This window comes from Macaca nemestrina, chromosome 4 (assembly GCF_043159975.1).
Source record: "Macaca nemestrina isolate mMacNem1 chromosome 4, mMacNem.hap1, whole genome shotgun sequence".
Taxonomy (NCBI): domain Eukaryota; kingdom Metazoa; phylum Chordata; class Mammalia; order Primates; family Cercopithecidae; genus Macaca; species Macaca nemestrina.
In genome coordinates, this window is record NC_092128.1 from 127,764,490 (window position 1) to 127,786,167 (window position 21,678).

General features: G+C 35.7%; 1 protein-coding gene across 1 annotated transcript in view; it reads left to right on the forward strand.

The window, feature by feature from the left end:
• LOC105495927 (zinc finger protein 680) overlaps positions 1–17,363 on the forward strand; it is a 61,964-nt gene extending 44,601 nt beyond the window's left edge. Inside the window, exon 4 of the mRNA XM_024797336.2 lies at positions 836–17,363. Coding sequence (XP_024653104.1) covers positions 836–2,169 — 1,334 coding nt within the window. The 3' untranslated portion in view covers positions 2,170–17,363. The remainder of the gene's footprint in view (positions 1–835) is intronic.
• Positions 17,364–21,678: the final 4,315 nt, after the last annotated feature.

The following is a 21,678-nucleotide window of genomic DNA, read 5'->3' on the forward strand; positions in this document are numbered from 1 at the left end:
TCTTTCTGTCATTCTTGGTGTCTTGTTGATTTTTGTATTGAAATGCTTTCACTTCCTTCCTATTTTCTTTTGTATATCTATACAGATATACAAACTTTGTTATTAATGCTGCTAGTTATTTCTTTTATGTTATTAATGCTGCTAGTTCTTCTTTTATGTTGTATATTTATTAATATCTTTCAAATTTGAGAGAATAATTAACGTTTTCTGCACCATTATAATAATGTTAAGGAATTCTATTTGTGTATATGCATATCTTTTTCATAAAGTTACATATTTTTATATAATAATGTGTTGTTTTCTGTCATGTTATTTTCAGTGGAAGAAACTGCTTTCAGCATCTTTTATATGTAGGGAATTTGCAGTGCCAATATACTTTTTCAGTATGTGGTTATTTTGGAAGTTTTTTTTTTTTCCTCCATTTTGTAGGACAGATTTGCTGATGGTATTTTTCTCATTTGGTATTCATGACTTTGACTATATCACACACTTCTCTTCTTGCCTGCAAAATTTTCTTGACAAATTCACTGGTTATTTAAAAAGACTGTGTTTGTAAATGATATACCATTTTTATACTGCAACTCACAAGATTCTCTTCTTGTCTGTGACTTTTGAAATTGTGTTTATATATGTGTTTGTTATAAATATCATTGTGTGTATCCTAATTTGTTGAGCTTCATTTGTACATTTTTTTTTTTTTTTACTTTTAGGATTTTTTGGTTATTTATTTTTATATTTTGCTTATGTAGTTTGTGTAATTTTATAGATTTGATTTGTAAAATATATTCATCGGAGTCTAGGAAGTGGAGTAATTTGTTATTTTTATGTCTTTCAGTTATATATTCTCATTTCACTGAAGACCTTTGGCCAGAGCACAGTATAAAAGATTCTTTTCAAAAAGTGATACTGAGAGGATACGGAAAATGTGGACATGAGAATTTACAATTAAGAATAAGCTGTAAAAGTGTGGATGAGTCTAAGGTGTTCAAAGAAGGTTATAATGAACTTAACCCATGTTTGACAACTACCCAGTGCAAAATATTTCAGTGTGATAAATATGTGAAAGTCTTTCGTAAATTTTCAAACAGTCATAAGATAAGAAATACTGGAAAGAAGTTTTTCAAATGTAAAGAATGTGGCAAATCATTTTGTATGCTTTCACACCTAACACAGCATACAAGAATTCACACTAGGGAGAATTCCTACAAATGTGAGGAATGTGGCAAAGTTCTTAACTGGTTCTCAGAGCTTATTAAACATAAGAGAATCCATATGGGAGAGAAACCCTACAAATGTGAGGAATGTGGCAGAGCCTTTAACCAATCCTCAACCCTTATTAAACATAAGAAAATTCATATTGAAGAGAAACCCTTCAAATGTGAAGAATGTGGCAAAGCCTTTAGTTTATTCTCAATCCTTAGTAAACATAAGATAATTCATACTGGAGACAAACCTTATAAATGTGATGAATGTCACAAAGCCTTTAACTGGTTTGCAACCCTTACTAACCATAAGAGAATTCATACTGGAGAGAAACCCTTCAAATGTGAAGAATGTGGCAAAGATTTTAACCAGTTTTCAAACCTTACTAAACATAAGAAAATTCATACTGGAGAGAAACCCTACAAATGTGAAGAATGTGGCAAAGCTTTTAACCAGTTTGCAAACCTTACTAGACATAAGAAAATTCATACTGGAGAGAAATCCTACAAATGTGAAGAATGCGGCAAAGCTTTTATACAGTCCTCAAACCTTACTGAACATATGAGAATTCATACTGGAGAGAAACCCTACAAATGTGAAGAATGTGGCAAAGCTTTTAATGGGTGCTCCAGCCTTACTCGACATAAGAGAATTCATACTAGAGAGAATACCTACAAATGTGAAGAATGTGGCAAAGGCTTTACTTTATTTTCAACCCTTACTAACCATAAGGTAATTCATACTGGAGAAAAATCCTACAAATGTGATGAATGTGGCAATGTTTTTAACTGGCCTGCAACTCTTGCTAATCATAAGAGAATTCATGCTAGAGAGAAACCCTACAAATGTGAAGAATGTGGCAAAGCTTTTAACCGGTCCTCACACCTTACTAGACATAAGAAAATCCATACTGGTGAGAAACTCTACAAACCTGAAAGATGTGACAATAATTTTGACAATACCTAAAACCTTTCTAAACATAAAAGAAACCATCCTGTTGAGAAATCCTAAAAATGTGAAGAATTTGACAAAGCCTTCCAATGATTGTTACACTTGCTTGTAGGTAAGATAATTTATACTGGAGAAAATTTTATAAGTGTAAAGAATGTGACAAAACTTAACCAATACTCACATCTTATTGCACAGGAAAGCATTTTTACTTGAGAAAGATTGTACAAGTATAAAGAATGTGAAAAAGTCATTGATATCTTTTCACATCTTAACACCAGAGAGTTTATACTTAATAAAAGCATTATAAATGCAATTACTGTCAGGAAATTTCAGAAAATATAACACTTTAAAGTGAAGAAGCATATTTATTTTGAAGACAAACATAACAAATATAAGGAGCGTAGAAGGGTTGTAGTACCTTTACTTGTATTACAAGTCTTATTGTACACATTTTGTGCTAGAGAAAAATGCGGAAGCAGTTGCTCAAACTTTGTTCAACATCAGGGAATTTATATTGGAGAAAAATCCTGCAAATGTAATGAATTTTGAAAAACTTTTTTTTTTGAAAACTACAGAGTAGAAAACACGAGTTTATATTGAAATGTGTTTTTATATTGAAATGTGTTTTTTTCTGGCCGGGCGCGGTGGCTCAAGCCTGTAATCCCAGCACTTTGGGAGGCCGAGACGGGCGGATCACGAGGTCAGGAGTTCGAGACCATCCTGGCTAACACGGTGAAACCCCGTCTCTACTAAAAAATACAAAAAACTAGCCGGGCGAGGTGGCGGGCGTCTGTAGTCCCGGCTACTCGGGAGGCTGAGGCAGGAGAATGGCGTAAAAACCCGGGAGGCAGAGCTTGCAGTGAGCTGAGATCCGGCCACTGCACTCCAGCCTGGGCGACACAGCGAGACTCCGTCTCAAAAAAAAAAAAAAAAGAAATGTGTTTTTGCAGATGCAGTAAATATGAAAAATATTTAATCCAAAATTGAGTCTGTAAATATTAAAGAATTTACAGTAGAAATAACTAAGGCACTGACACTTTAGACATTACACTAAAACAGAGTGTTAAGTATTAAAAAATCTATAAGTTGTTAGATTATTTGTAAATAACTTTAGAAGGAGTAGAAGATTCTTTGGAGAGTTATAATTACATTGAAAGTATACTTTTTTTCTTGAAAAAAATATAGCTTATTTGAAAAGTAAATAATGAAATTCAACCCTCAAATTACTTTATCTTCATTCCTATTGTATTCACATGTGAAAGCATGTGATAAATTGTTGCTGTGTCAGGTATAGGAGAGATTATTTTTTATTAGATGGGCATTATTTATGATTTTTTCTGTGGAAGAGTATGGGCATGAAAATGTAGGTTCATGATGAAAATCTAAGTGCAGAGGCCCTTGTTAGTTTACTTTTCATGTTGAGTGATACATGAGGTAGGTGTTCAGAGTAATATTTTGCATCATAGTGAGAGAAAAGCATTTTTAATTTTACTTTAAATTAAATGTAATTAAATTACTAGTGAGTCATTTTACTAATTGTACTTTTATGCTATAAATGCAGTACGTTTGAAAATTTTTAGATTATGTATAAGCTTAATTTTGTAATTAAACATTTCTTTAACATGTTAAGACTATTGTGCATTCAATGAAGTGTTATTATACCATTAACTTTAACCTTTTTCACTTTACTCGAGGGAGGTAAAAGGGAGTAATAATATGTTATTTGGTCATGAGATATTATTCTTTATGTACCTGGCTTATTTCAGCTAATATGCTGTCCTCCAGGTTAATTGATGTGATCAAAAGTAATAAAATTTTCTTTTAGATTCCACATAGCAAAAGCAAGAGTAAGCCACAAGAACAAATCTGGAGGCATCACATTACCTGACTTTAAACTATACTATAAAGCCATAGTCACTGAAACAGCATGGTGCTAGTATACAAATAGGCACATAGACTATAAACAGGTATGCAAGTGTCTGTTTTCATATAATGCCTTTTTTCCCTCTGGATAGATACCTAGTAGTAGGATTACTAGATCAAATGATAGATCAACTTTTACTTCTTTAAAAAAACTCCACACTGTTTTTCAGAGTGGTTGTCCTAATTTACATTCACACCAGAAGTGTAAAAGTGTTCCCTTTGCACTGCATCCCCACCAACACCTCTTATATATTTTAAAATTTTTAAATTTTGGCCATTCTTGCAAGAGTGAGGTGGTATCATATTGTGGTTTTAATTTGCATTACTCTGATAATTAGAGATGTTGAGCATGTTTCCGTATGTTTCTTGGCCATTCGTATATCTTCTTTTGAGAATTGTCTATTCATATCTTTAGCCTACTTTTAAATGAGATTGTTTTTATTTCTTGCTGGTTTGTATGAGTTTTTTGTAGGTTCTGGATCTTAGTTCTTTGACAGATGTATAGATTGTGAAGATTTGATCTCACTCTGTGGGTTGTCTGTTAACTTTGCTGATTATTTTTGCTCTGCAGAAGCTTTTTAGTTTAATTAAGCCCCATCTGTATATATTTGTTTTTGTTTCATTTGCTTTTGGGTTCTTGTTCATGAAGTCTTTGCCCAAGCAAATGTCTAGAAAAGTTTTTCAAATGTTATCTTCTAGAATTTTTACTGTTTTAGGTCTTATATCTATCTTGAGTTTATTTTTGTGTAAGTTGTGAGATGAGTTTCCAGTTTTATTCTACATGGGCTTGCTTAAACATTCCTGCATTATTTGTTCAATAGGGTTTCCTTTCCCCACTTTATGTTTTTGTTTGCTTTGTCAAAAATCTGTTGGCTGTAAGTATTTGGTTTTATTTCTGGGTTCTCTATTCTGTTACATTGGTCTATGTGCCTATTTTTAGATCAGTACCATGCTGTTTTTGTGACTATGGCTTTATAGTATAAAGTTATGTAAACTTTAGGATTGTCTTTTCTCATTCTGTGAAGAATGATGTTGGTATTTTGATGGGAATTACATTGAATTTCTAGATCACTTTTGGCAATGTAGTCATTTTGACAATAGTGATTCTACCAATCCATGAGTATGGGATGTGTTTCCATTCGTTTGTGTTGTCTGTGATTTCTTTTAGCAGTGTTTTGTGGTTTTCCTTGTAGAGGTCTTTCATGTCATTGTTTAGGTATGTTTTTAAGTATTTTTCTTCCAGCTATTGTAAAAAAAAGTTGCATTCTGGATTTAATTCTCAACCCAGTCACTACTGGTATATAGCAGAGTGACTGATTTGTGTACGTAAATTTTGTATCTAGAAACTTTGTTGAATTCGCTGGTCAGTTCTGGGAGATTTTTGGAGGAGTCTTTATGGTTCTTTAGGTATACAATCATATCATCAACAAATAGTGACAGCTTAGATTCCTCTTTGGATGCCCTTTATTTCTTTCTCCTATTTGATTGCTCTGGCTAGGACTTCCAGTGCTATGTTAAATAAAAATGATGAAAGTACACATCCTGGTCTTGTTCCTGTTTTCAGAGAGAATGCTTTCAAAATTTCCTTGTTCAGTGTTATGTAGGCTGTGTGTTTGACATAGATGGCTTTTATTACATTGAGATATGTCCTTTGTATGCAGATTTTGTTGAGGGTTTTAATTATAAAGGAATGCTGGATTGTGTCAAATGCTTTTTCTGTGTTTATTGAGATGATCATTGTTTATAATTCTGTTTATGTAGTGTATCATGTTTCTTGACTTGTGTATGTTAAATCATCCCTGCATCCCTGATACAAAACCCACTTGATCATAGTGGATTACCTTTTTGATATGTTGTTGGAATTCAGTTAGCTAGTTTTTTTTTTTTTTTTTTTTTTGAGACGGAGTCTCGCTTTGTTGCCTGGGCTGGAGTGCAGTGGCCGGATCTCAGCTCACTGCAAGCTCCGCCTCCCGGGTTTACGCCATTCTCCTGGCTCAGCCTCCCCGAGTAGCTGGGATTATAGACGCCCGCCACCTCGCCCGGCTAGTTTTTTGTATTTTTTAGTAGAGACGGGGTTTCACCGTGTTAGCCAGGATGGTCTCGATCTCCTGACCTCGTGATCCGCCCGTCTCGGCCTCCCAAAGTGCTGGGATTACAGGCTTGAGCCACCACGCCCGGCCTAGCTAGTATTTTTTTAAAGGATTTTAGCATCTGTGTTCATTAGGGATATCAGTCTGTAGTTTTCTTTTTTGGCTATGTTCTTTTCTGGTTTTGGTATTAGGGTGATGCTGGCTTCATACAATGAATTATGGAAGGTTCCCTCTTAATCTGTCTTGTGGAATAGTGTAGAATTCTGCTGTGAATCTGTGTGGTCTTGTACTTTTTTTATTGTTAATTTTTTAAATTACGATTTTTACTCACTGTTCAGGGTTTCTGATTTTTCCTGATTTAAGCTAGGAGGGTTGTACATATGCAGGAATTAATTCATCTCCTTTAGATTTTTGTGTTTATGTGTGTAAAGGTGTTTATGGTAGCCTTGAATGATCTTTTATATTTCTGTGATGTCAGTTGTGATATTTCCTGTTTCAAATTAAACTTATTTAGATATTCTCTCTTTTTTTCTTAGTTAATCTTGCTAATGGTCCATCAATTTTATTTATCTTTTAAAAAACCAGATTTATGTTTCATTTATCTTTTTTTTTTTTTTAATTTTATTTAGTTCTGCTCTGATCTTGATTGTTTCCTTTCTTCTGCTGGGTTTGGGTTTCGTTTGTTCTTGTTTCTCTAGTTCCTTGAGGCGTGACCTTAGATAGTCTATTGTGCTCTTTCAGACTTTTTGATGTAGACATTTAAAGCTATGGACTTTCCTCTTAGCATGGCCTTTGCTGTATCCCAGAGGTTTTGATAGATTTTGTCACCATATCATTCCATTAAATTTAAAAAATATTTTTATCTTGATTTTATTGTTGAAGAAGCAGGTTATTTAATTTCCATGTATTTGACTGGTTTTAAAGGTTTTTGTTGTTGTTAATTTTCTATTTTATTCCACTGCGGTCCTAGAAAGTACTTGATAACATTTCAGTTTTCTTAAATGTATTGAGACTTGTTTTGTGGCCTATCGTATGTTCTGTCTTGGAGAAAGTTTCATGTCCTGATTAATAAAATGCATAGTTTGTGGTTTTTGGCTAGAATGTTCTGTAAATAGCTGTTAAGCCCCTTTGTTCCACGGTATAGTTTAAATCCATTTTTTCTTTATTGACTTTCTCTCTTGATGACCTGTCTGGTACTGTCAGTGGAGTATTGAAGTCCCCCATGATTATTATGTTTCTGTCTATTTAATTTCTTAGGTCTAATAGTTACTGTTTTATAAATTTGGGAGCTTAAAAAGCCCCTTTTTCCACTTTTACAGTTTGGGCACTCAGAATATTTGGGCTGTCTCCCAGGTCCTGCAGGAGCAATTTGCTTCCTTTAAAGGGACTATGAATTCTCCTGCCTTTCCTGGTATATTCCTAGAGTAGTTCTGTTGTAGTTTTAGCAATGCAACAAGATTTAACAGGTTTTCTTTTGTTTGAGATAACACTTAGGGGTTTTTGTTTTATTTTTATGAAAATTAAAAAGTACGAACACAAAAGTGAGGTTGGAGTGAAAGTTTAATAAGCAAAAGAAGAAAGCTTTTTGCTAGCAGAGAGGGGTTTCTGAATAGGGGTTCCCCCTATGAGGCTGGAGTTCAGGGTTATTATGGTCTAGGAATAAAAAGAAATGTGCTTAGTTTTGTGGGCTGTTTTGGAGAACATGTGACTTAGCTTAGCCTGGGACTAATTAGAAAGCTTGGGCTGAGATCTTGACCCAGGACCAATTAGAAGCTGAAATGATGATATATAGATGCCGCTTAGCTTGGCCCAGGACCAATTAGAAGCTGCCATGATGATATATAGATGCTGCTTAGCTTGACCCAGGACCAATTAGAAGCTGAAATGATGATATATAGATGCTGCTTAGCTTGGCCCAGGACCTATTAGAAGCTGAAGTGAAAGCTTGGCCTGGGACTTTGGCCTGGGACCAATTAGGGGCTGAAGTGATGATTTATAGGAGCCGCCGTAGAGTTTAAATAAAGGTGAGTGCCCACTGGAGCCCACTGTGTTTATGCCCACAGAAGGAGTAGAAACTTTTTGTGGAGCCCTCTGATTATATAAAGGATAAAGACATTTTATACCAGGCCTTGCTTTTTATTTGAGTGAGCTAGAGGTTTGTGCAAGCCTTTTTTTTTTTTTTTTTGAGATGGAGTCTCGCTCTGTCTCCGGGGCTGGAGTGCAGTGGCCGGATCTTGACTCACTGCAAGCTCCGCCTCCCGGGTTTACGCCATTCTCCTGCCTCAGCCTCCCGAGTAGCTAGGACTACAGGCACCCGCCACCTCGCCCAGCTAGTTTTTTGTATTTTTTTAGTAGAGACAGGGTTTCACCGTGTTAGCCAGGATGGTCTCGATCTCCTGACCTCGTGATCCGCCCGTCTCGGCCTCCCAAAGTGCTGGGATTACAGGCTTGAGCCACCGCGCCGGGCAGTGCAAGCTTTTATTTAAATAGGCTGGAGGTTTTTTTATTTGTGCAGCTGTGGGCATGTTTTTAGGCACAATACTTTGTGCCAGTTTTTTTATTGATGCCTGCAGCTTGAATTTTTTTTTCCAGGTTGCATTTTACATTTGTGGGGATGAGGCAATAACTCATGGGCTGGGGACTTTTCAGGGACCTTTCTCTTGCTGTATACCTAAGGCAAGCAAACTTCTTTGAGTCCCCACTCAGGAGTGGAAACCCTAACTACTTTTACAGAGATTAGGCATTGGATTTTTTTGGGCTACTTTTTGCTGGAAAGGGGCAAAGGGAACAGTAGCTAGGATTTTTTTTGGGGGGATGCTAGTTTAAGGGTTTTTGGAAGAGGTGCACATTTGTGTGTGTGTGTGTGTGTGTGTGTGTGTGTGTTTGCATTGCTGTTTGGAGCTTGATAGCCTTTAGGTGGAAAGAAACAATTTGGGTTAGTAGAAGATACGTATTAAAATGAGAGAAGGTGGGTAAGGACAGATTAAAAATTTTGAAGCTACTGACATACCCCGATAATTGGTGGCAATAGTTACGCTTTCTAAGATTTGGGTGCATGAGGCTTGGCTTTGGTTAGCTTTTTTGATTTTGCTTTTTTAAAAAGGAAACCTTTGGGTTATGGGCACCTTATTTATTTTTATTACTTAGCAGGATTTGCAGTATTATTGTTTAGAACTAGAATATTTATTTAGATTTTTACCTAATTCAATTTTTTTTTTGTTTTGTTTTCTTTGAACCACAGCTAGAGATTGCTGGTTGGCTAACTAAACTAAGTATAGTTAGTTTCAAATACAGGCAGAAATGTAAAAATAACTAATGCAACTAGAAGTTAATGATAGATGTATTATAAGTTTTAAGACTTTTTTTTAGTTTTTATTTTTGTTAAAATGTATAATAGGAATGAGTTATTTGTAAAATAGACTTTAGTTTTATATTTGACTGGGATGATTTGCATAAAGTGCAACAAAGTAATTACCTTTACATAGAGGCTTTTTGATTGGCTTTGATGGAACTTTGTTTTATGAGAAATTTTACATAGGATTTCTTATAGCCAAGCTTAGCCATGGGTTTGTACCCTTAAATACTTAAGAGTTGGGTAATTTTTTTTTAAGGTTTTAGAAGCACAGGGATTTTAGGATTTTTTACTTAACACAGCTTAGGAACCCTATACAGAGACTGTGTAGATAAGGTACGTGGCCAGTTTCTTTTAAGGGGATTTTATTGGTAAGTTAAGCTTGATTTTTTAAAAGAGAAATACACTCTTTTATTTAAAGCTTTGGTAAAACAGCAAGTTTTTTTTTTTATTGTGTTTTGTTGCAAAAGAAAATGGATTTTTGTTGCGCTGATGGAAACAACTATATTGTTGTGAGTCAAGAATAATTTAGTTTTTAGATTTTAGAGGAACTAGGCTGAGAGAAGCAGATGCATTTTAAATTTTATTTACAGGAGTATACCTTGCTTGTTAAAAGGTTTTAAGAAATTCTTACTTTGAAAAGCAAAATAAAGATTAGGTTTTTTTTTTTTTTTTGAGATGGAGTTTTGCTCTTGTTGCCCAGGCTGGAGCGCAATGGTGCGATCTTGGCTCACTGCAACCTCCTCCGCCTCCTGGGTTCAAGCAATTCTCCCGTCTCAACCTCCCGAGTAGCTGGAATTACAGGCAAGTGCCACCACGACCGGCTAATTTTGTATTTTTAGTAGAAACTGGGTTTCTCCATGTTGGTTAGGCTGGTCTTGAAATCCCGACCTCAGGTGATCCACCTGCCTTAGCCTCCCAAAGTGCTGGTGTGAGCCACTGTGCCCGGCCAAGATTAGCAACGGTTTAAGAAAAAGTTAAAAACATTGCTTTGACCGGGCGCGGTGGCTCACGCCTGTAATCCCAGCACTTTGGAAGACTGAGGCAGGTGGATCACGAGGTCAGGATATCGAGACCATCCTAGCTAACACAGTGAAAGCCCCTCTCTACTAAAAATACAAAAAAAAATTAGCCGGGCGTGGTGGCAGGTGCCTGTAGTCCCAGCTACTCGGGAGGCTGAGGGAGGAGAATGGCATGAACTTGGGAGGTGGAGCTTGCAGTGAGCCGAGATCGTGCCACTGCACTCCAGCCTGGGCGACGGAGCAAGACTCCGTCTCAAAAAAACAAAAACAAAACATTGCTTTTGTTTTTTATTAGTTTATTTTGTTAACTTTTGTTTTGCGTGATATTTATAAATATCTTAGCTATTTATAATTTTTGTTTTGTTATGAGAAACCTGCATTGGAGAGCATTTGTTAAAGTTTTACAGCTAATTATAAACCATTTTTTGAAGTAAATTAAGATAACGATTTGTTTACAAATGACAAAATGTTTAGGGTGGTTACAGTTAGAAGCACAATTGACAAAGAAATTTGGTTATTTTTGTAGCTTATAATAACATAACCTTAATTGTGATTGATGGTGCACATTTAGACATTAGAATCTTACACATTTTATATGGTTTTGGAACATATGTTAATGATATTTACTAAAATATGACCTGAGGAAGATATTAATTTGACAGTTTTATATACCCAAACTTGTTAAATAATTTTGTTAACCTCTGTTTTGGATGCCCCAGGAGCCCCTTGCAGCACTCAAGAGCTAGACATTAGAAAAGACAACTTTGAAACTGAAATTTGATTTTGTGAAGTTTGTTGAAGATGTTGGAGGTTTAAAACACTTGATATTCTGAAATAAAATTTTAAATTACCATAAGTTATTTGTTTTGCTAAAATGATGACTTAAAATTTGAAAAAGCAAAACTTTTTATTAGCTCTTACTATTACACAAAAATTTTGATTGGCCAGGTGTGGTGGCTCACACCTGTAATTCCAGCACTTTGGGAGGCCTAGGACGGTGGATCACAAGGTCAGGAGATCGAGACCATCTTGGCCAACATGGTGAAATCCCATCTGTACTAAAAATACAAAAGTTAGCTAGGTGTGGTGGCAGGCGCCTGTAGTCCCAACTACTCAGGAGGCTGAGACAGGAGAGTAGCTTGAACCCAGGAGGCGGAGATTACAGTGAGTTGAGATCATGCCACTGAGCTCCAGCCTGGGTGATAGAGCGAGACTGTATCTTAACAACAACAACAAAAAAATTTGATGAAAAGAAAGAGAGCTAAATTTTACTTTTGCATACTGTTAATGTTAACCCCAATTTTAATGAAACCTTATAAACAATTTTCTTTAATTTTAACTAATTAGACCATGAGGTGAGAGTTTTATAAACCTTTTATAACCCTTTACAAATTTTGCTAAAGAATAGATTAGTGCTTTAATAAAACCTTGTGTTTGTATTTTAATGCTTAATTTGAAAAACTATATAATATCCTTTTGAATTTAGTTGATATGTTTACATACAGAAGTTTTTTGCAAGATTTTTACAATTCTTTTTTTTTTTTTTTTTTTTTTTTTACAATTTAAAGCTTTTGCTTTAAGACTTTTTTATTTTTAGGCAAAATGTACTTTTAAAAAAGATCTTACTAAAAACATTTTACTGTGTTTGCATACCTTGTAAATTTATTTTTAGTAGTTTTAATTATATGTTATAATGGTAACTTTCAGCAGTTTTTAACTTGAATGTAAAACCTGGTAAATTGTTTTAGTTATGTGCTAGGTGCAGATAGATTTTGACTATTTTTTTTGCATAGTTAGGGGCGCATATGCTTTTTGGCCTTACTCATTGTGAAGCAGGCAAATAGAACAGTTTTTAAAGGCCAGAGGAGCAGTTTACAACCTTAAAACATTTAGCAAATTTAATATTTCACCAGAATAATTTTGGTTACCTATTTACATTTTGAAGACATTTACACTTTATTAATAATTTTTGAGACTGATTTTATTTTTTAAAGATTAAAGTTACATAAACTGAAAGGTACCACAGCCTTTATTTTTTTAAAATTGATTTAAGCACTTATTTTTAATTAGAGCTTTTTAAAATAGACATTACACACACAACACGTGTATAACCACACAGGAAAAAAAAAAGATTTAGTAGTTATAAGATTTTTTATTTGCCAACTTTTAACTGGATTATTGGCCTCTGGGTAAAGCCTTTTAGGGACAAGACTAGAAATACAGTTTTTATTTACAGGTCTAGGAATACAGTTGTTAGGGATTTTATGAGAAAAAGTTTTAAAAAATGAGATTTGTGCTTTTCTTGTTTTTAAGAAGTTTTAGGCCACCAGAGATAACTTTAGGGCCTTTTAGGAATGGACCAAGAATGACGGGGCACAGTGGAGAAAATTAATTTAGTTGACTGAGAAGAAACTAAATTACTTCTTGTTTTGTTGTTTGTTTGTTTGAGACAGAGTTTTGCTCTTGTTGCCCAGGCTGGAGTGCAATGGCACAATCTCGGCTCACTGCAACCTCTGCCTCCCAGGTTCAAATGATTTTCCTGCCTCAGCCTCCTGAGTAGCTGGGACTACAGGCACACGCCACCACACCCAGCTAACTTTTGTATTTTTTTTTAGTAGAGATGGGGTTGCACCATCTTGGCCAGCATGATCTCGATTTCTTGACCTTGTGATCTGCCCGCCTTGGCCTCCCAAAGTGCTGGGATTACAGGCATGAGCCACTGTGCCCAGCCCCTTAATAAACTTTTTTTAGAAAAGATTTATGAAGAGAAAAACATAAAAGCTTTTAAAATATATTTATAGCTTGGATATTTATTTTTAATAGTGCTTTTTTGAAAAAATATATTTATAGCTTGGATATTTATTTTTAATAGTGCTTTTTTTTTTTTTTTTTTTTTTTGAGACCAAGTCTTGCTCTTGTCTCCCAGGCTGAAGTGCAATGGCGTGATCTTGGCTCACTGCAACCTCTGCCTCCCAGGGTCAAGCGATTCTCCTGCCTCAGCCTCCCGAGTAGCTGGGATTACAGGCGCCTGCCACCATGCCTGGCTAATTTTTGTATTTTTAGTAGAGACAGGGTTTCACTATGTTGGTCAGGCTGGTCTCGAACTCCTGACCTCGTGATCCGCCCTTCTCAGCCTCCCAAAGTGCTGGGTTTACAGGCGTGAGCCACGGCGCCTGTCTGCTTTAGTGTTTTTTGACAAGACTAGACTTAAGTACCTTACTGAAGTTTGAGCTGAGCTTTAGATTTGGATATTTAGTATTTTTTACCTGCTAGAAAATTAAAAAGAACCTTAGTGCCTTTTTGAAAGACCCCCTCAGTTGGGGCACAGAGGAGAGTGTTGTTTACAAACTGCAAAGTTTTAAATTGAGGTTGAGCAAAATTAGATTTTTGGAAACTGTCTGTTTTTGCAATTTGTTTTTGTTTGTTTTTGTTTTTAATATTAGGGACTGCCTGAATAATAAACCTATTTTTTATTGAGTTGGGATGTAGTAGATGTTTTTACGAAAGCTTTTTTTAGGCTATTTAAAAAAGGCGGTGGTGGGGGAGCATTATTTGGTATTTGATTTAGCAAGGACAGTTTGGAGTTACTAAGAGGTTTGGTTTTGGTTTTTTGCAAGCTTTTTAAAATGCACATTAGAAAGTGTTTTTTTTTTAAATTACTTATTGATGGGATTCCCAAGACTTTAATTAGGGTTTTTAAGGGGCATTGTTTTATTTTAATTGGGAATGGGGATCTTATTTTTGTGAGTCATAATTACCACATTGGGTTTACTGGAAAGCAGTTATCTTCTTAGTGTAAATAAAAAACAGGCTTTCCTTAAGTTTAAGCATACAGATCTTTTAAGATTGCCACTGTGTTTAGATATGAATAAAATTCATAGGTTTGTAGTAACAGACATTTTAATTAGTCTTCTAATAGAAGTGAAAAATCAATAAAAATAAGTTGTTAAATGAGTTTAAAAGAAACTTCACGTGTTTCTTAAACGTTTAAAACTATGTTGTAAGTGACTGATTAGTAATTCCAGTCTGTTTCATTTTTAGTCACGTAGCGAGTATACAGGAAATTATTAGCTCTCGTTTTTTATTCTGTTAGATCATGGTTAATATTAAGCCTGAAAACAAGCTAGCCACATCAGTAGTTTGTAACCCATGTTAATTCTAATCAGTCAGTCTGGGGCTATAAGAGTAGTTAAATGTTTTTAATACTATTCTTGGCAGATTCATATACAGCATAAATATAAATATTATGGAAACATTTCTTATTGAGTATTGCTCTTTAGGACTCCAGTAAATTTAAATGTAGTTTAAAAATATACATTCATGCTTGAACCCAGGAGGCGGAGGTTGCAGTGAGCTGAGATTGCACCACTGCACTCCAGCCTCGGCAACAGAGCGAGACTCTGTCTCAAAAAAAAGTATGTGCATGTATATATGTGTGTGTGTGTATATATATTCAAATAACTTGTTTCTCTAACAAGTGAAGGAAATCATTTACTTAGACATTTAGAGAGAATTTTACTCAAAACAGTTGCTTTATAGCCTTTTAAAGTATTTTATTATTTTGGACATTAAAAATCAAGAAAATTTATTCTTGAGTGTTGGGTTCATACTGTTCATAACATTAAAAGTTTACTAACCCATATCACTAAATGAGCGAGCCATTTGAAATTTTATATATATATATAAAATTTATATTATATATATATATTTCCTGGAATTTTAAGATGAAAAAATACTTTTTTCTCTGGCCCAAATTCTTAGTTTATTTCTCTTTTTTCTAAGAAAAGTATTAATAGTATTTTTAAATGGCAAATCAGAGTTGTATACATTTATGGGGTACAATGTGATGTTTTAATATACGCATATAATATGGATGGCTCACGCCTGTAAATCCCAGCTATTCAGGAGGCTGAGGCAGGAGAACCACTTGAACCTGGGAGACAGAGGTTGTGGTGAGCCGAGATCGTGCCATTGCACGCCAGCCTGGGTGACAAGAGCGAAACTCCATCTCAGAAAAAACAAAAAAAGGAATAATTAAGTTGAGTTGAATAACATATCTATCACCTCGCTTACCTATCCTTTGTGGTGAGACATTTGAAATGTACTCCTAGTTCTTTTGAAATACACAATATATTGTTGTTTACTATAGTCACTCTCCTGTGCAATAGATCTCAAAACCTATTTACCCTATTTGAAACTTTGTACCCTTTGATGAACAACTCTCTGTTTCCTTCCAACCACCCCCAGGCTCTGGTAACCATTACTCCACTTTCTACTTTTTTGAGTAAAACTTTATTAAATTCTACATATAAACGAGATTATGCAGTATTTCTCTTTCTGTATCTGGCTTATTTCATCTATCATAGTGTCTTCTAAATTTATCTATCTTGTTTCAAATAATGGGATTTACCCTTTCTTAATGCTGAATAGTATTTCATTGTTTATACCACATTTTTAAAATAATTAATATAAACATATATTTGTCTATTGGTTGAAAAAGTCATGTCTTATGGAAAAATATTTCTGTGTTAAAGCATGTATTAATGTAATTCAGCATATATTATTAAAATTAGCTAATTTCTACTGAGTACTGACCATAACAGTATATATGTGTTAATAAGTTTAATTCTCACAGTAACTTAATAACATAGATAACATTATTTACCCTCATTTTACCAGAGGAAGAAACAGAGCCACTGAGAGAAATGACTTGCTCACAATAGCAGAGCCAATATTAAACCACAGGCAACTTTGTCTACAGAGATAACACTCTTGAGTACAACAATAAAAAACTTCAAACAGAAAGTAACTGTTTTAAACACTCATTTTAAATACAAAATTTTTAGAAATTGAATAATTGGATACATTTTCATTGTTATATCTGTGCATGAATGTATAAAATAGTACATTAAAAAGAAATAATTTAAGCCAGAAAAAAATTAGTTAATATTTGTCGTGAATAAAATTGGAAAGTAATTAATTATTGTTTGCAGGTATTATCTGTGTTTACTTAGATAACAAACTGAAAGACTAGGTCGGGTGCGGTGGCTCACACCTGTAATCCTAGCACTTTGGGAGGCCGAGGTGGGTGGATCATGAGGTCAGGAGATCAAAACCATCCTGGCTAACATGGTGAAAGCCCGTCTCTACTAAAAATACGAAAAATTAGCCAGGTGTGATGGTGGGCGCCTGTAGTCCCAGCTACTTGGGAGGCTGAGGCAGGAGAATGGCGTGAACCCGGGAGGCGGAGCTTGCAGTGAGCCGAGATCGCGCCGTGCCACCGCACTCCAGCCTGGGCCACAGAGCGACACTCTGTCTCAAAAAAAAAAAAAAAACTAAAAGACTACTTTAAAAGTCTATTCAGGTGGATGGGCAAAATTCTAAGATGATCCTCAAGATTCCCAGTCTGTTTCACACCTGCCGTGTAATCCTTTCCTCTTGAGTGTAAAACTGTCACTGTGGTGTGAAATTACTCATAAAATTACGTCACTAATGTGTTGCCTTTGTGGCCATCAAAAGGGAGATTATCATGATTGGGCTAAACTGAATCAGAGATGCTTTTAAGAGAAAGGGATACATAATAGAAAAACACTTCAGCTGGCCTGGAAGTAAGTGATTTCTAGCTGGGCCATGCTGTAAGCTGCTTATGGTAGCCATACGGCAGGAAATATATTTGTATATTGGTATCATTCCTGCCTCCCACATGGTGCTTCCAGTAGGGAGGACAGGAGGATCTCATGGCAGAGGGGGAAAAAAAGGAGTCTAATTTATGCAAAAAAAAAAAAAAAAAATCACCTCTCATCTGAGATAACCTAAGATAAACAGAGAAGACAACACATGATTACATCAATGGGAGGAAGAAACAACCTGGATGAAAGAGCTCACTGGCACTATGGAATGACATTTAGTAAGCCGTAGTGAATGATCAGCCTCTGGAACTGATAGAACTCATCAACAGTCTACCAACAAGGTATCTCATTCTTACTATAATTAAATCAGCATGTCTGCACCATTCTGGTAGCCCAGTTTTACACTACTCATTACAAGCATACCATGGAGACTAGTGTGTACCCTCCTAGAATTGAACTTATTATGAAAAAGCATACCTAATTATTTGTACAATTGAAATACCTTGAAGACATAATAAATTTATTAATAATTGATATCTAATTACAGAGGATTTTACTATACTGTAATACAATATTGTACTTTAAACAATATGATTATGTCTAGAATGCATGGAGTTATGTATATAGTTTTTCTTAGTTTAACATGATAAAAGTAACAATTGGATGAAACATTTGAAGTAGAATAAAATTCATCAAAACCACATTTTTTCAATGGGTTGGCATAATTGCTATGCTTTTTGAAATGGCCTGATTACTAACACGGAGCAAAGACATGATTTTCGCTTTACTCCATCATTATGTTCTTGACCTTTTAAAATCTAAAATTCTGGCTAAAGGATTCAAAGGGAGTGTAATTTAGATGGCTCCCTCGGGTTTCCAAGGCAATACAAGAATTTTGATGGGCAGAAAAATGCATGCTACATAACACATTGCTCTTCTCTGATGTACCTTAACACTGAAAGATTAAAGATTGTAAATCTAGTCTCTCAATTTAGAGTAAACTGACAAAAAATTTATTTTCCAGCCAGACAAATAATTATATAAAACTAATGGGTAAAAGATGCCATTAGCTGCCAAAAAATTGTATGACTAGATTCAGGAAGTATCTGGACATGCAAATAACAGCCCATTAAATTAAGACCCTAATAGGTGCATGTGAAAAGCATTTATGTGCAATGTGGTGCACGTCCTTTTGGCACCTTTTTCTGTGTCTTTGCAGAGATACCAATTTTTTCTGAGTGACTCAGGGTGAATACTGGGCACTGAGAGTGCTGTATTCAGAGTGATTACTGTGTACATGGTTAACACATTTCTTCCATATTACAAAAAAAGTATGAATCTTTGCCTCAAAGGCTTTTAGTAAAAGATTGTTTTTAGTACTCAATTTGGATTCATGGGAAATTTTCACATTCCAGATAAATCAGAAACAGTTAAACATAAACCAAATTCCATAAAACATATGAATGAGATAAAATCTTCTTAGCTAAAAAATTGTATATTATCAATAAATTTAGGGGAAAATAGAAAACCAGTACTTTAAGCCAAATAACAGTGTTTGGCACTTGAATACCACCCAAACAAGTGCTCTTCATCGTCATCGTTAAAACAGCGATAGCAGCATGTTCTTTCCTGACACCAGCTGGCCTGTTTTCTACTGATATAAACAGAAGAAGACATTGAAATAGTGAAAGAGGGTGATATAAATGAAATACTTATATAAAATACAACTTTTAATAAAAAGTAGCATTTGATGTTGCACAACTATAGATGAGACTTAGTATGAGGTCATAATAGTATTGACAGAATAACTTCACAACATTCTTATTTAAAATAATATTTTTCTGCTGTATATTTGCTATCTTTTGGTCAAATATTACCCGAGCTCAATAGAGATCAACAAAAGTAATATTTTACCACAAGCACTTTATTATTGAGGCATATACTTATTTTGTTTAAAATATGTTAGCTTTTTAAAGAAGATTTATGATTTTTTTAGTGTGTTTTTATTGCTAGGAAGTGGCTGTCCTGCCAGGATACTGCTATTCTCAGCTCTACCCATATTGACTAGTAATGAGTGGAAGTGATGTGTGGATAAGAAGCAAATGTGTCTTCTCTGACACATTGTTTTCATCCATTGGCTAAAGAAAAAGGAAGATGCAGATAGAAAATGAAAGAAGAGGCCGGGCGCGGTGGCTCAAGCCTGTAATCCCAGCACTTTGGGAGGCCGAGACGGGCGGATCATGAGGTCAGGAGATCGAGACCATCCTGGCTAACACGGTGAAACCCCGTCTCTACTAAAAATACAAGAAAATTAGCCGGGCGAGGTGGCGGGCGCCTGTAGTCCCAGCTACTCGGGAGGCTGAGGCAGGAGAATGGCGTGAACCCGGGGGAGCGGAGCTTGCAGTGAGCCGAGATCGCGCCACTGCACTCCAGCCTGGGGCACAGAGCAAGACTCCGCGTCAAAAAAAAAAAAAAAAGAAAAAGAAAATGAAAGAAGATACAATCCTTGAAAGATTAAGGCTTCTTAAGCAGACAAAAAACTCACAGATGGCCAGGTGTGGTGGCTCACCCCTGTAATCCCAGCACTTTGTGAGGCAAGGTGGGAGGATCGCCTGAGGTTAGGAGTTTGAGACCAGCCTGACCAACATGGTGAAACCCCATCTCTACTAAAAATACAAAAATTAGCTGGGTGTGGTAGCACGCACCTGTAATCCCAGCTACTTAGGTGATTGAGGCAGGAGAATCGCTTGAACCCCGGGAAGCAGAGGTTACAGTGAGCCAAGATCGTGCCATTACACTCCAACCTGGGCGACAAGTGAAACTCCTTCTCAAAAAAAAAAAACTTCCAGTTGATTTCTCAGGTATTGGCAGAATCTGTTTTCTCCGTAGCATAAGAATTCTTGATATACCACCTTTAGAGGTACTGAACAAAACTGTATGTATGTGCTGAAGTCTGGATTTATTTATAAGCTCATTAGAGACTAAATCATGGCAACACATTATAGTTCATTATTTTTGTGTAAATTCTTGTTGAGCCGCATCCGTCTGTATATGTAATACTGAGTTGCTAACAGCTTCTTTATACTAAGCCACAACTCATTTTACCTGGTGGTTTCATTTGAAATGTATGAGCTGTATTATATAACATTCAAATAAGTAATAATTTAATTCAAAGACTATGGAAAGAAGAGTCATACAGGCACACTGATAGTCATACAGGCACACCGAGAGTGAATTGGAATCTGGCACCTGACACTGATAAACAGGTTGAGCAGATTCAACTAGATCTAGTGCCACTGCACTCCAGTCTGGGCAACAAAGCGAGACTCCATCTCAAAAGAAAAAAAAAAGGCTCACAGACGATGGTGATGTGAGCAAAAAATATATTATTCTAAGCATCTGAAATTTTAGTGTACAACCTGCATTGCCTTAACAGATACATTATTCGGTTTTGATTCTTCAGGATATGATTCAATCCCCTGGTGAATCAAAACTGAGAGGAGAATAACTTATTTGTTAAGGTAGGAAATGTAGGGAAAACATTGCTTTTTTTCCTCCAAATTTCTGGTTTAGTAAGAACTTGTTTATTTTGAGAAAAACAGGTCTCAAACATCAGGCTACTCACAAAAATAACCAACAGTATCAACCTTAAAAAGCAAATCTTAAGACTATAACACTATTTTTCTAGAGGATGCATTTAACATGCCAACTCATTCACAAAAACACATTGTTATATTTGTGTTGAACTGCCCCACAAATCACACTTATGTGGGGGTGTAGCGCACATACTTCTAACTCAAAGCTGCTTTTAGGAGCTACGCAACTAAATGAGATTGCTTTTGCAGTTAGGGAAGCAACTACTGAAATTATGTATGAATGAAAAAAACTTTCTGCATAACAAGATAATTTTGGAGACAGTTGATAAAAACCATGCATCCGGCCGGGCACAGTGGCTCATGCCTGTAGTCCAAGCGCTTTGGGAGGCTGAGGCAGGTGGATCACGAGGTCAGGAGTTCAAGACCAGCCTGGCCAACATGTTGAAACGCCGTCTCTACTAAAATTACAAAATAAAATTAGCCAGGCGTGGTGATGCGTGCCTGCAATCCTAGCTACTCCGGAGGCTGAGGCAGGAGAATTGCTTAACCTGGGAGGTAGAAGTTGCAGTGAGGCGAGATTGCACCACTGCACTCCAGCCTGGGCAACACAGCAAGACTCCATCTCAGGAAAAAAAAAAAAAAAAAAAAAAAACATCCTTTTTATTGTTAAGTCATAAAGAGGTTTCAAAATTAAAAGCAAAAATTATGGGGTAAGACTTAACAAAACTACTAGGAGTGTCAAAGGAGGTGAAAATGGGACTTAGGTGCAGGGCAATATGAATTAACATGGGAAGGACAAGGACAGTGAGCATGTGCTGAAGATACTAGAGGAGATCTGGTAAAAAATTTGATCTTAGAGAAGCACATAGGTAAACAAATATTGGGATAAGATTTCTAACCCCCACTATGTGC